At 57.6% G+C, this 11,753-nt stretch overlaps 1 protein-coding gene across 3 annotated transcripts; it reads left to right on the forward strand.

The window, feature by feature from the left end:
• Positions 1-201: 201 nt before the first annotated feature.
• LOC104145302 (SNF-related serine/threonine-protein kinase-like) lies at positions 202-11,478 on the forward strand. Of its 3 annotated transcripts, none has more exons than XM_068956026.1 (6): positions 202-250; positions 1,588-2,211; positions 7,983-8,124; positions 8,434-8,646; positions 8,889-9,017; positions 9,330-11,478. In XM_068956026.1, the coding sequence occupies exons 1-6, from the start codon at positions 217-219 to the stop codon at positions 10,324-10,326; spliced, it is 2,139 nt and encodes a 712-aa protein (XP_068812127.1). In that variant the 5' UTR covers positions 202-216; the 3' UTR covers positions 10,327-11,478. The 3 variants fall into 3 exon arrangements, with proteins under 3 accessions (XP_068812127.1, XP_068812128.1, XP_068812129.1); XM_068956027.1 differs by lacking the exon at positions 202-250 and adding an exon at positions 874-932; XM_068956028.1 differs by lacking the exon at positions 202-250 and adding an exon at positions 1,191-1,312.
• Positions 11,479-11,753: the final 275 nt, after the last annotated feature.

Genomic DNA, 11,753 nt, shown 5'->3' on the forward strand with positions numbered 1-11,753 from the left:
CACAACAAGGTGACACCCCAAGGGGATGGGAGCGCCCACAGGACGCGACTACTTCCTGTGTATCTGCTGTAGTGTGTGGCAGGATCTAATCACAGAGCAGCATTGGCTGTCCCTGGCCAGTCCCTCAGCCAGTGTCCTGGCCCCAACAGTAGCAGATTTGGACCCAAGAAAGACAACAGCCAGCAGCGGAGAGAAGCAACATGAGAAGGAGCACACATGGAGAGTGCAGGCAAGACAGCCTGGGGGAGAGGTAGGGGAAAGAGGCTCTGCACAGACTGCTCCTGGGGACCCAGGTGTTTCACAGCCAGCTGGCTGCAGCCATCTTTTCTAGTCCATCTACACTTTGGCCTCCACCATGTCCTGAGCAGTACAGATATCCCACGAAGCAACCAGTGACAGCCTAGAGGCTCTGCTAGGGCTGCGCACGGACAGGTGACACACTGCCATGCCACACACACCAATGCTGCACCGAGTGGCAGCCCTGCAGGCCAGGGAGCCCAGGGACCAGGCCCATCCGCATCCCTGCACCCAGGGATCCCACAACATCCAGCCGGAGGGATGTCTGGTGGGGAATCAGCTCCGGAAAGCACACCGAGTTTCACCCGGCCTCAGCACTGGCTGCCCACAGGGACGCGGCACCACTTGAGGGCACCGCTCAGGCAGAGCCAGGCGCAGCGGGACTCCGCGCAGCCCCGGGGAGGGGAGGGGGGCGGCGGCCCGGCGGCCCGGTGGCACGGCCGGCCAGGAGCGGCGCAGGTGCTCGGCGCTGTACGAGGCGGCCGGCCGCCGCTCGGCTGCGCTCCGCCGGCACCCGGCGGCGGCGGGCGGTGTCCGGGCCCCTTTAAGGCGCGCGCTCGGAGCCTCTGTGACGTCACGGGGTGGGCGTGCCGTGCGAGCCGCAGCGCCGTCGGCATCGAAGCTGCGCGGCGCCGGTGAGTGCGGCCTCCCGCCTCGCTTGCGCGGGGGGGGGGGAGGGGGGCAGCGGCAGCTGTAACGGCTGCGCGGCGGCCGCGGCCTGCGCACGGCCCCGGTGCGGCCCCGGTGCGGCCCCGGTGCGGCCGTGGCCGGCCTGGCCCCGGCGTCCGTAGTGGCCTTGGCCGTGCTGGGCGGCCCCGGGGTGCCGGGGCCCTGCGGTGCTGGCGCTCGGGGGAGCGATGTCGGGGGGCTGGGGGCCCGGGAGCTCTGGGGTGCTGGGACCCTGGTGTCCAGGTTCGGGGGTGCTCGGTGACCCCCTGCTGGGGGCCTGTGCCTGGGGTGTCACGTTGATGGGGAACCTGGGATGGTGGGGGCCTGCTCTGCTGGTTGCCCCGAGGTTGGTGTTAGGGTACCTGGGGTGCTGGGGGCTCAGGGGTGTTGGGGCTGAGGTATCGCAGGTGCCCAGGGTGCTGGGGTCCTCATGCCCAAGGCCTCTGGGGTCTCTAGTGTCTTGTTGTCTGGGAGCAGGGGGGGCCCCAGTGTCCGGGGTGCCTGGGGTGGTGGGTGCCGTGCACAGGGAGGCAGCACCTGGGGCGCCTGGCATCTGCGGTGCCCAGTGTTGGGTGTCCTGTCCCTCACCCCGTGGTGATCAGTGGCTGTCCTGTCTTGCAGTGTCCCGGTGCCCGTCCCTGCCTGACACTGGCGTGATGGCTGGGGCCCAGGGCTGCAGTGAGGGCAAGATCGCAGGGCTGTATGACCTGGAGCGCACGCTGGGCAAGGGCCACTTTGCTGTGGTGAAGCTTGCCCGCCACGTCTTCACGGGGCAGCGGGTGGCTGTGAAGGTGATCGACAAGAGCAAGCTGGCAGGCGAGGCAGCAGGGCAACTTCTGCAGGAGGTGCGCTGCATGAAGCTGGTGCAGCACCCCAACGTGGTGCGCCTCTACGAGGTCATCGACACCCACTCCAAACTCTACCTCATCCTGGAGCTGGGTGACGGCGGGGACATGTTTGACCACATCATGCGGCACGAGGGCGGCCTGGCTGAGGGACGTGCCAAGCACTACTTTGCACAGATCGTCCATGCCATCTCATACTGCCACAAGCTGCATGTGGTGCACCGTGACCTCAAGCCTGAGAACGTAGTCTTCTTCCAGGAGCAGGGGGTGGTCAAACTCACAGACTTTGGCTTCAGCAACCGATTCCAGCCTGGCAAGATGCTCACCACTAGCTGTGGCTCCCTGGCATACTCGGCACCTGAGATCCTGCTTGGAGATGAGTATGATGCACCGGCTGTTGGTAAGGGCAGTTGTGTACAGCATGTGCCCACGTGTGATGGGAGCTGGCATTCGCCCTTCAGCGTGTGTGTGTTTGCTCCCTTATTAGCAGGTGGGCTGTGACACATGGATGCACTTGCTTGCTTGCACATAGTCTGGCTCTGCTTTTGCTGTCCTCTGCCTGGAGTCTGGCCCTGCCAGTCTGGTGTCTGTGCACCTTGAAGCCTCAGGTTCCAACTCGGCTACGTGCACTGGTATAGCCTGATGACGAACAGGAACTAGGAGTATTCAGACATGCACTGCAGGTGGCACCGCTAACCTTGCAGGGAAGAATCATGTGCCAGGGATGCTAAAACTGCTCAGCCCTGCCCCTGCCACTGGAGTAGGAGGTTCTGCAGGGTGACTCTTCCTGATTAGACCATCCCCTGCCCCAGAGAGCAGAACAACAGCTCTTGCTAGGAAAAAGGCCCTAAACCTGCTGTAGTGCCCTCTGAGTGGGTACTAATGGGGTGTTGATCAGGAGGAACAGCTCTAGAAATCAGCTGATGGAAAAACAATACTAGTGGGTTTTTTTTTTTTTTTGAGGTATGATGCTGGAATGAAACCTGCTTGTGATGCTGCTGTTTCTGAGGAGGAGCTCAGAAAGTTTCCTCTGGTCCAGCCCTGCCCAGGGAGCATTTCCTGTCCCTGGCTGGAGGCCAGCTGGGCTGCTTGCTCTGTTTTGGTGCTCTGGGTGGGGTGCTATTCATCTCCCAGCCTGCCCAGCTCTCCTGGCCACAAGAAGAGTGGGGCTGTAGGGTCTAGAGGCACTGAGGAGACTATCTTGGTGAAAGGCCTCATGATGGCCGTAAGTATCTGAAGGGGGGGTGTCAAGAGGATGAGGCCAATCTCTTCTCCGTGGTGCCCAGCAACAGGACAAGAGGCAATGGGCACAAACTGAAACACAGGAAGTTCCATCTGAGCATGAGGAAAAACTTCTTGACTGTGAGGGTGACAGAGCACTGGACCAGGTTGCCCAGAGAGGTTGTGGAGTCTCCTTCGCTGGAGATATTCAAAACCCGTCTGGATGTGATCCTGGGCAATATGCTCTAGAGGACCCTGCTTGAGCAGGGGGGTTGGACTAGGTGATCTCCAGAGGTCCCTTCCAACCTAAACCATTCTGTGATTCTGTGATGCTGGGGCATGGGGAGCCAGGCAGGCAGAGGCATGGTGCAGTGAGGCCCTGCTGGGACAGATGGGACGTGGGAGGGAAGGCTGGGCCCAGTGGGATCAGGGCCAGTTCTGCTGGAATTTGGGGCATGAGGATTTAGAAAAAAAAAAAACACTGGGAGTCCTTAAGGAAGAAGTTCAGGTTCAGCATTGTGAAAGAAGGTTTCTAAACTGAGAACTGCTGTGGCTTAAAAGAGAAGGTAAAAGCATAAACTCATAGCTCTGCAAAAACAAATAAAGCTAGGAAAACTGATGCAGATACAGATTTATAAATTGCAGGTACTTGACTTAAGAAGCTAGAAGTATTAATGGAAAGCCCCTGAGCCTATCTTCAGGATTCTTTAAAAAATAAATAGTAATAATAAAAAAGTCCCTGGTGCTGGTATAGGTTGGCTATAAGGGCACAGAGTTGCACACTCTGCGTGAGCAGCAAATTGCCCTGGACTGGAGAAGAAGCAACAGCAAAACACATCCTGTTTGTGCAGGCGTGGAGAGTGTTAAGACAGGACAACTGAGCTGAATTGCTTAGCCCTGCCTGGTGGTAAAAGGAGCAGGATTACAGAGCCGTTGCTGTCTGGTTTCACCAAGTTTGGAGCTTGGACAAAGCTGTGGTTTTGAAAGGATAGAGAGCAGAGAGCCTGCTTCTGCCCAGGCTAGCCATGGGGAGGTGGTGCAGCGAATGTACCCAATGCAAAATGGATTAAGGATAACCGTGTCCGGAAGAGACTTCTGGAAGGCACTTGAGCCAAACAGCTCTGTTCAGAATTAGAGCAGCTAGGATTAAAGGGCTGGGGGGGGGGGGGGGGGGGGGGGGGAGCATGGGCTCTCATCCTAGAGGCAGCATTCCCAAACATATCCCTTTGGAATCTGAATGGAGCTGGCCTAGGAGCTCCCCTGCGTGGAGGTGAAACTGCAAGATGATGTGAAAACATATGGGTATGTATGCAGAACTGCATCCCTATGCAAAGGGAGTTCCTATCCCTCCTTGTTCACACAGTGCTGGAGGGAAGCTCCCCAGAGAGAGTGGAGCAGGGATAAGTACTGTTAATGGGGAGGGCAGAGAACAGGGAGCTTTGTGGTGGGGTGCATGCACATGCACACACATATATTGCATTCATATATTTCAGTCACAAGGGAGACGTGCAGATGAATGCTGCTGTTGAGCACTGAGCACTGAGTGCTGCAATTGGCATCTGTCCTGATTTAGTCCCCAGAGGGTGAGCAGCAGCTGTGCTGGAGGGTGGTGATCTGGATTGGGATGGTGTCCATGCAGCTGTATTTATCCTGGAGAGCCAGATCAGAGCTGCGTGCCCAAAGGCTGAGAGAGGCTGGGGGGGCAGTTTGTAGTGTAAGATCAACCTTTGCTGACAGTGCTGTGCCCAGGGGAGGGGCTGGCCACCAGAGACAAAGGCTTCTGTCAGGGCTAGCCCAGTACACACAGCACTGGCCCATGGGCAAGGTAAAACAGTCTCTGTCTCTTGGAGACTGAGGCTCCCAGACTCAAGGTCAGCTCTGGTGGGCTCCTAGCAACCTTTCCTCCCCATGCTTGTCCAGGGTGGTCCCTTTCAGAGCAGGAACGTCTCCTTCACTCTTGTAACAGGTGGTTGTCAGATCCTGGCATGGCCTGGCTGTTAGATGCTTGCCTCCAGCAGCAAACACCCTTACTGTGTGGCATAGCCGTTTACAAGCCATGCAAGGCTGTGCAAGCACAGCTTAGGATGTCTTCTCCACCAGGAGAGATGAGCAGAGCCTCACTCTCTCCTCCAGCAGTCCTGCTGTGCTGGCTTTTTTTCCCTGCAGCAGTGTCCGAGGCCCAGCCTGTGTGGGGCCATGGGCAGGAGACGGGTGTGAGAGCATCCGCTGCTCCCTGGCCTCCTATTGTCACGGCAGGAAGGGCTTTTCCTCTTCCTGTGGCCACCATCCTGTTAAGCCAGAGCACTCCTGTGGGCTGTGCCCTGTCCTGCTCTAGCACACTGATCACTGCAGACTGGGGCTGTACTGGAGCCCTTGGCTGTGCCATGGGATGGGAGGGTGAGAAATGGTGTTGCTTGGCTGGCCTGAGCCCCCAGGTCTGCTGCTCTCCTGCTCTTTGGCTGGGCCTGGTGATGATTTGTGTAAGCACCATGGTGTTCATCCTTTCCCTCCACCCCCCTGCACTGGGCTGTTCCTTGGGGGTGTTTCCCGGGGCCCTGTGCTTGGAGGGCTGTTTGTGAGCAGTGGGATTTCAACAGCAGCTGCCAGTGCAGGCAGCGCCTGTCACATGCCAGGTTATTTATAGTCAGCAGGGGAGTGAGCATGGAGACTGTTCCTCTCCGAGGGCAGCTTGTAGACTGCAGGGCCCTTGGGCACCAACGCTTTCTGCAGTGGACTATTGGCAGCCTGTGCCCTTGTCTTGACTGCACCGCAAGGCAACTGCCGCTGCTTGAGCCTCAGACCCCAGGTAACACCGTGGGCTCTTCTCGCCTTCAGGTGCATCTGTTCCCCAGCACACCCATGAGCAGTGCCCCTCCTAGTTGCCCCATGCATTCCTGCAAGCTGCTACGCCCCATTCTGCTGCCTGCCTGTGCAAATGGCCGATGTCCCTGTGCCTAGAGTGTGAGCTGGAAAGCTGCCTGATGCCACTCACGTGAGCGGTTTAACCTCTGCAGCCCTGCCACTGGATGGCAGCTGCCCTGGAGCACAGCTCCCTGGCCCTTTTTTTTACAGGGTGCTTCTTGCCCCAGGGGTCCTTTCCCCTCATGTCCCAGCTCCTGGGTCTGAGTTCTGCTCTTGAGCTGGGCGAACGGCCAGGCACGTGGTTTGAGATCTCGGAAGCTGATGAGCAAAAGGATGGGCCCTTGTGCATTAGTGACTATCCATGATGTTTAGCTTCCCCACCAAATCACTTGGCCCTTTTCAGTGGTCATCAGGATGCTGTCTTATGTTCTTCTGGTCTGGGGCTGTAAGGGGAGTTGGGCAATGAGGCTGAGATGCTCTGACATCCCGTAGCATATCAAAGAAAAGCTGGGGCACTTGCATGTTTGTGCTTTAAACAGCCGAAGTGGTTTAATGTTTCTGTTGCTTGGAGAGATGTGGTTGCTGACTGTATGTGGTTGTGCAAAACAGATTGTACCTGCTTGAACTCCTGCTATAACTGTGGGCAGGCATGTAACTGTGAGGGACAAGTAACTGTGTCTCTCAAGTGATGCCAGCTCTGCAGGAAGTACCTGCACTCTCTGTTCCAGTCCCCATGCTGTGCTGATGTCCTGCCCAGGGCAGGAATGTGCCTACTGCATGCGCATAGCACCCTTCCCTGTGCTTGCATGGAATAGACACATGGACTGTCCCATCAGTCCCACATTTGCAGAGAGGCCCCTGGCCTTCAGACACATACGTGCTTGGTTTTGTGTCTGCTGATGGATCCGACCCTGTATCACGTGTCCTCTCTTGCATGTGAAAGGCCAACACACCTGTGTGTTTGCATCTGTGAGATGACACATGCTCCTCTGTATGTGAATGTTGCATGCTGTTTCCTGCGTACCATGTGCAAGCAGATGTGCGCATGCCCAGTCACACAGAAATACACAGAAATGGCTACCTTACCCCTGTGCTTTAGTATGAAACTTTCACCCACGTCTAGGAATGTGCATCAGGAGCCCTATTCCCTCATGTGGCTTGCTGGCACTCTACCTGGCCTGTACACTGTGTCCTTGGTGCTGCTTCTGTGTGTAGCTAGGCCCACCTCCAGTTGGAGCCTTTCCAAAGGGCCGAACTGCTGCCCTGTGGGATTTGGGGTCACACAGTCCATGTTCCCATCTGTGCAATCCCCTTGATGTCCCTCTGTCACAGGCACAACCCTGTGACATCTGCCGAGCATCCACACATGCCGTGATGCTGGTGGTGGGTCTGTTTGAGAGCAGTAAAGGACGTGGCTGAGTTGATCTGACTAATTGCAGGCAGCCTAAAATGGTGGCATGGGTTAGTGACAAGGAGGTGGGTAGAGCATAGGGCAGTCGCTCAGGACTGGTCTCCAAGTCCCTGCCTGTGAAATGAGGATAACAACACAAAACACAACCTCTTTTGTGAAGTGCCTTGAGACTGGCTCAGAGGTGGGGATAGGGAATATCCTTCCCCCAACCTTGATGGGGCTGTGGGCCAGGACCTGGGAGCCATCACCCCTGGGGAGCACCCTTGCAAGTGCCATTCCTGCCTGTGCTCTCTGCTCCATTATTACCTGCTGGATCAGCACTGAGGGCAGATGCAGCAGGTATCCCTTCTAAAGGGACCTGGCATTTGAGCTGTCTCCTGCAAAGTGGAAGATGCAATCTGAACACCTTCAGGTGCCAGGACTTGGCCCAGACCTGCTCCCCTGGAGAGTAACGGATCTCTGCATGGGGCAGTGGGTACAGACCTTGTTTCTGCTCTCACACTCTGCAGACCATATGGACACTAAGTGCTCAACAAAGCCTGCAGAGCTGCTCCCACCCAGGGCAATGCCAAAGGCCTGAGCTTTCATTATAGGTTCTCAAAACTGGCCCGGCAGCAGTGGCTGCATTGATCTTCTCAGTGGGGTTGCTCAGCTGCATCCTTCTCTTCCTCTTGCAGACATCTGGAGCTTGGGTGTCATCCTCTACATGCTGGTGTGTGGCCACCCACCCTTCCAGGAGGCTAATGACAGCGAGACGCTCACCATGATCATGGACTGTCGCTACACTGTCCCACCACACGTGTCAGCACAGTGCTCTGAGTACGCACCTCTCCCCACCTGATCCCACTCATTCCCCCCACACCGGCATGTCGGGCCTCCTGACCCCAGTACAGCCTGCCACAGGTGGGCACCCAGTGGTGCTGCCTGACTTATTCCCTTGTGGGTGGGTACCCAGTCCATGTTGGGGTGGGGATACTTGGAAGTTGGATGGGCAATAAGTTGTGGACTTGCAGCAGCTCTGAGGTGAGTGCTATCAGGTCTCAGATTGCAGCTGTGCTGGGTTTGTGGTTTGTGGCCCTATGCACACACTCTACTGTTGGATTGATGCATCATGCCCTCTTCTGGCAGTCTCATCTCCAGGATGCTGCAGCGGGACCCCAAGCAGCGTGCTTCCCTGGAGCAAATTGAGGGCCACGCATGGCTGCAGGGGGTGGACCCATCCCCTGCCAGCCACTCCCTGCTGCCCCTCACGTCACACAAGCGGGTGTCCGAGGAGGAGCACAACATCATCATCCAGGCCATGACGTGTGGGAACATTGCAGACCGGGACACCATCCAGGAGTGAGTGATGGGGTGTGTCCCCGCACGTGCAGTCAATGTTGTCTGGCTGTCAGGTGGGAGGGAGCAGAGGGGATACTGAGGCAGGACTCCCTAAAGAAGGGCTCCTGAGGCTTGGGGGGCTGGGGGATGGTCCCTCTGAGCACATCTCCTGGGTAATGCATGGCCAGCAGCGCTCCTTCACACACTGATGTGGGTGCTGGGCTTGTCTCTCCCTTTCCTCCCCTCCCCACCATAACCCCTAGGGCTCTCGAGGCTGACCGCTACAACCACATCACGGCTACATACTTCCTGCTGGCAGAGAGGATGCTGAGGGAGAAGCAGGGCCGCCGCCTAAGCCTTGTCTACAACCTGGCCAAGCAGGTCCAGAGCAGGTGAGCCCCGCTGCTCCAGGTCCCCATGCCTAGTGCCCCTGCCAACATTGTACTGGGCCCTCCAGTCCCACAGACCAGAGCAGGCAATGGCCAGCCCTGGCTCATGGCCCACAGCCAGACTGAGCACATTCTGCAGGTGCAGGATGGAGAAAATGGTCCCCACAGAATACCAGGATGCCCATGTAGCCCTGACGCAGGGCACCTGCTGGCCCCACACTCCTGTTTATGCCGCAGACCGCACTGTGCCCCTTTGTCAGTGCATGGCCACGCTCCAGGTTGGGCTCTGACTCCTCCATTCCCCCCATGTCTCAGGACCAACTTGTCGGACACTTTCAGCCCTATGGGCAGAACCAGCGACCTTTCACCTTTCACAGAGGTGCCAACCAGCCTCACTGCAGGTCCCAGCTCCCAGCCACCCTCCCTGCACATCAGGGGCAGTGATGGAGATGTCAGCCATGGCAGCAGACAGCACACTCGAGCACTGCTGAAGGCCCCTATGATCGAGACAACTATTACCAAGAGCGCCCCGGCCCTGCAGCAGATCTGCGAGGAGGAGGAGGAAGACGAGGAAGAGGAGAAGAAACCCAATGTGATTGAAAGGAAAAGCAGCTCATTGAACCAGGAGCAGATGCGAGACTTCCTGCACTCCAGGGCCTGCCGTCTGTCATGCCACGGGGAGGCACTGGGCTTGGGGGCAGAACCAGCTCCGTGGCGTGAGGCAGGGGGCTGGGGCATGTGCCAGCCGGTGACAGGTGCTCGGGGATGTCCTGGTTGGGATGGGAAGGGTGGGATCAGAGAAGGGCATGGAGAGCTCGGGGCCGGCAGATGCTCCCTGGAGATGCGGGGCAATGGAGCAGCAGGCAAAGCTGAGCCCACCATGAAGAAGGAAGCGGCTGAGCGCAGGGACGCTTGGGCAGAGACCCCCAAGGAAATGGGTGCTGTGCTGTCACCCAAGAGCTGTGAAAACCCTCGTGCTGGGGTACCACAGGCCCAAGGGGCAGAGACAACCTCCACTACCCTACTGGGCTCACTGGGGCCCGGGGTCAAGTCCCAAGGGCCCGAGGCACCCACCAAACCTTTCAGCCAAGCCAAGCCAGTGGCAGAGAGCTCCATCCCTGGCCCTGGGGGCACGGAGGCAGGTGTGGAGAACGTGATAAAGCTGGACCCAGGTAAACACAAGAGTGCCAGCCTCAGAGAGAGGATCCTGCAGTTCCCACTGTGTGAGAAAGCCCTGGCCTTCAAAATCCGGCCCAGCTCCAAGGAGAGCCTCCTGTCATTGGGACAGTTCAACTGTTGCCATGTGATTTAGGCCCAGGCCCATGGTTTTAAGGGAACCACCCCATCGCTAGGGATGTGAGTGTGGCCCCATGACTAGGGTGCTGGCAGGCACAGGGCTGAGAGGCATCATGCTGTTTCAACCCTGTTCCCTTCTGTTTCATCATTCCTTTGCCCCACAGAGCAGAACCTGAGGGACTGGGGATGGGCATGCTACCCTCCCATGTGGCCCTGCTCCACTTGCTTTTCCACCCCTTCCTGCAGTCCCCAACCTGCCTGCTCTGTGCCACTTCCCACTGGCACCCAGGGCCTAGCTTCCACCCTGGGTACCTGCAGCTGCTCTTTGCAGGCTGGCTGGGCACCAAGCAGGAGGTAAGCTTGGACAGAGCATCCCCAGGGCACCAATCACAGTCAGAGAGAGCTGTCACCCTCTCTGGGTCATTGGGACAGCCCCCAATGCCCAGCAAAGAGCCCCATTTCCTCCATCTGGGCTAGAAATGAGGTCTATGGTGGTTGTGCAGCTGGCAAATGCTGGTGCTACCCATTTCCTTCCTACCGTTGGGCCCACCCTCCACCAGGGTGGGGTTCCCTCCCTGCACAGGTTGACATGCCCTGAAATCCCTTGGGCATCTCCAGGGTCCAGCTGGCCACCAGCCCACCACTGGCTGGGGGATGGGGAGGCAGATGAACAACAACACATTTTTTAACTACTAGAAATAATTTTTTAAAATAGTCTATTTTAATGTAATTCAACAGAGATTGCTATATCCCCCTACCCCTACCTGAGCGCTGCTGGGATGGGGGCAGGCCCAGTAGCATACATGGCCCCAGGGCCAGGCTGTCCAGCCAGGCCACCCCCTTCCCAGGGGACGGCTCTGAGGCAATCACTTCTCCATCTGCAGTCCTTCCTGCCACCCTCCCCTGGGCTGGATGTGGGCACAGGGCTGGGGCCAGGCACAGGCCTGCCCCATGTGTGCACCCAATTGAATGCTGTCCTGCAGGCCTCCCTACACAAATAAGCTTTCTATTTATTATCTCTTTGTTTTCTTGCTGGCAAGAAATGAATAGTGACTAATGTGTGAGACAGAGATCAGGCTGAGCTCTGTGTAGCATGCACTGAACGGATCGGAGCCACTGGAAAGCAAAGTTCATCGGTCCAATAAAACGAGCCCTTGATTTCAAAGCAGTTGCTGTGTCTTGTCACTGGTCCCTGAGGAGCAAAAGTGTTGTCATCCCACAGCCACCCCATGGGGTAGGGCACCAGGGCTGGATGCTGTCCATGCAGGATACTGTGGAGCATCTGCCCAAGCCAGGTCCCAGGATCCTGGCAGAGCAAAGGGAGGGGTCAAAGCAAAGGGAGAAAGACTGTACAGAGCTCCCAGTAACATCTCTCCCCATCACCACTCTCCTACCTCAGCCCCAAAAGCCTTCCCTTGTCAGTCCTTGGCAGACACTTGCTTC

The sequence above is a fragment of the Struthio camelus genome, chromosome 10, assembly GCF_040807025.1.
Source record: "Struthio camelus isolate bStrCam1 chromosome 10, bStrCam1.hap1, whole genome shotgun sequence".
Classification (NCBI taxonomy): domain Eukaryota; kingdom Metazoa; phylum Chordata; class Aves; order Struthioniformes; family Struthionidae; genus Struthio; species Struthio camelus.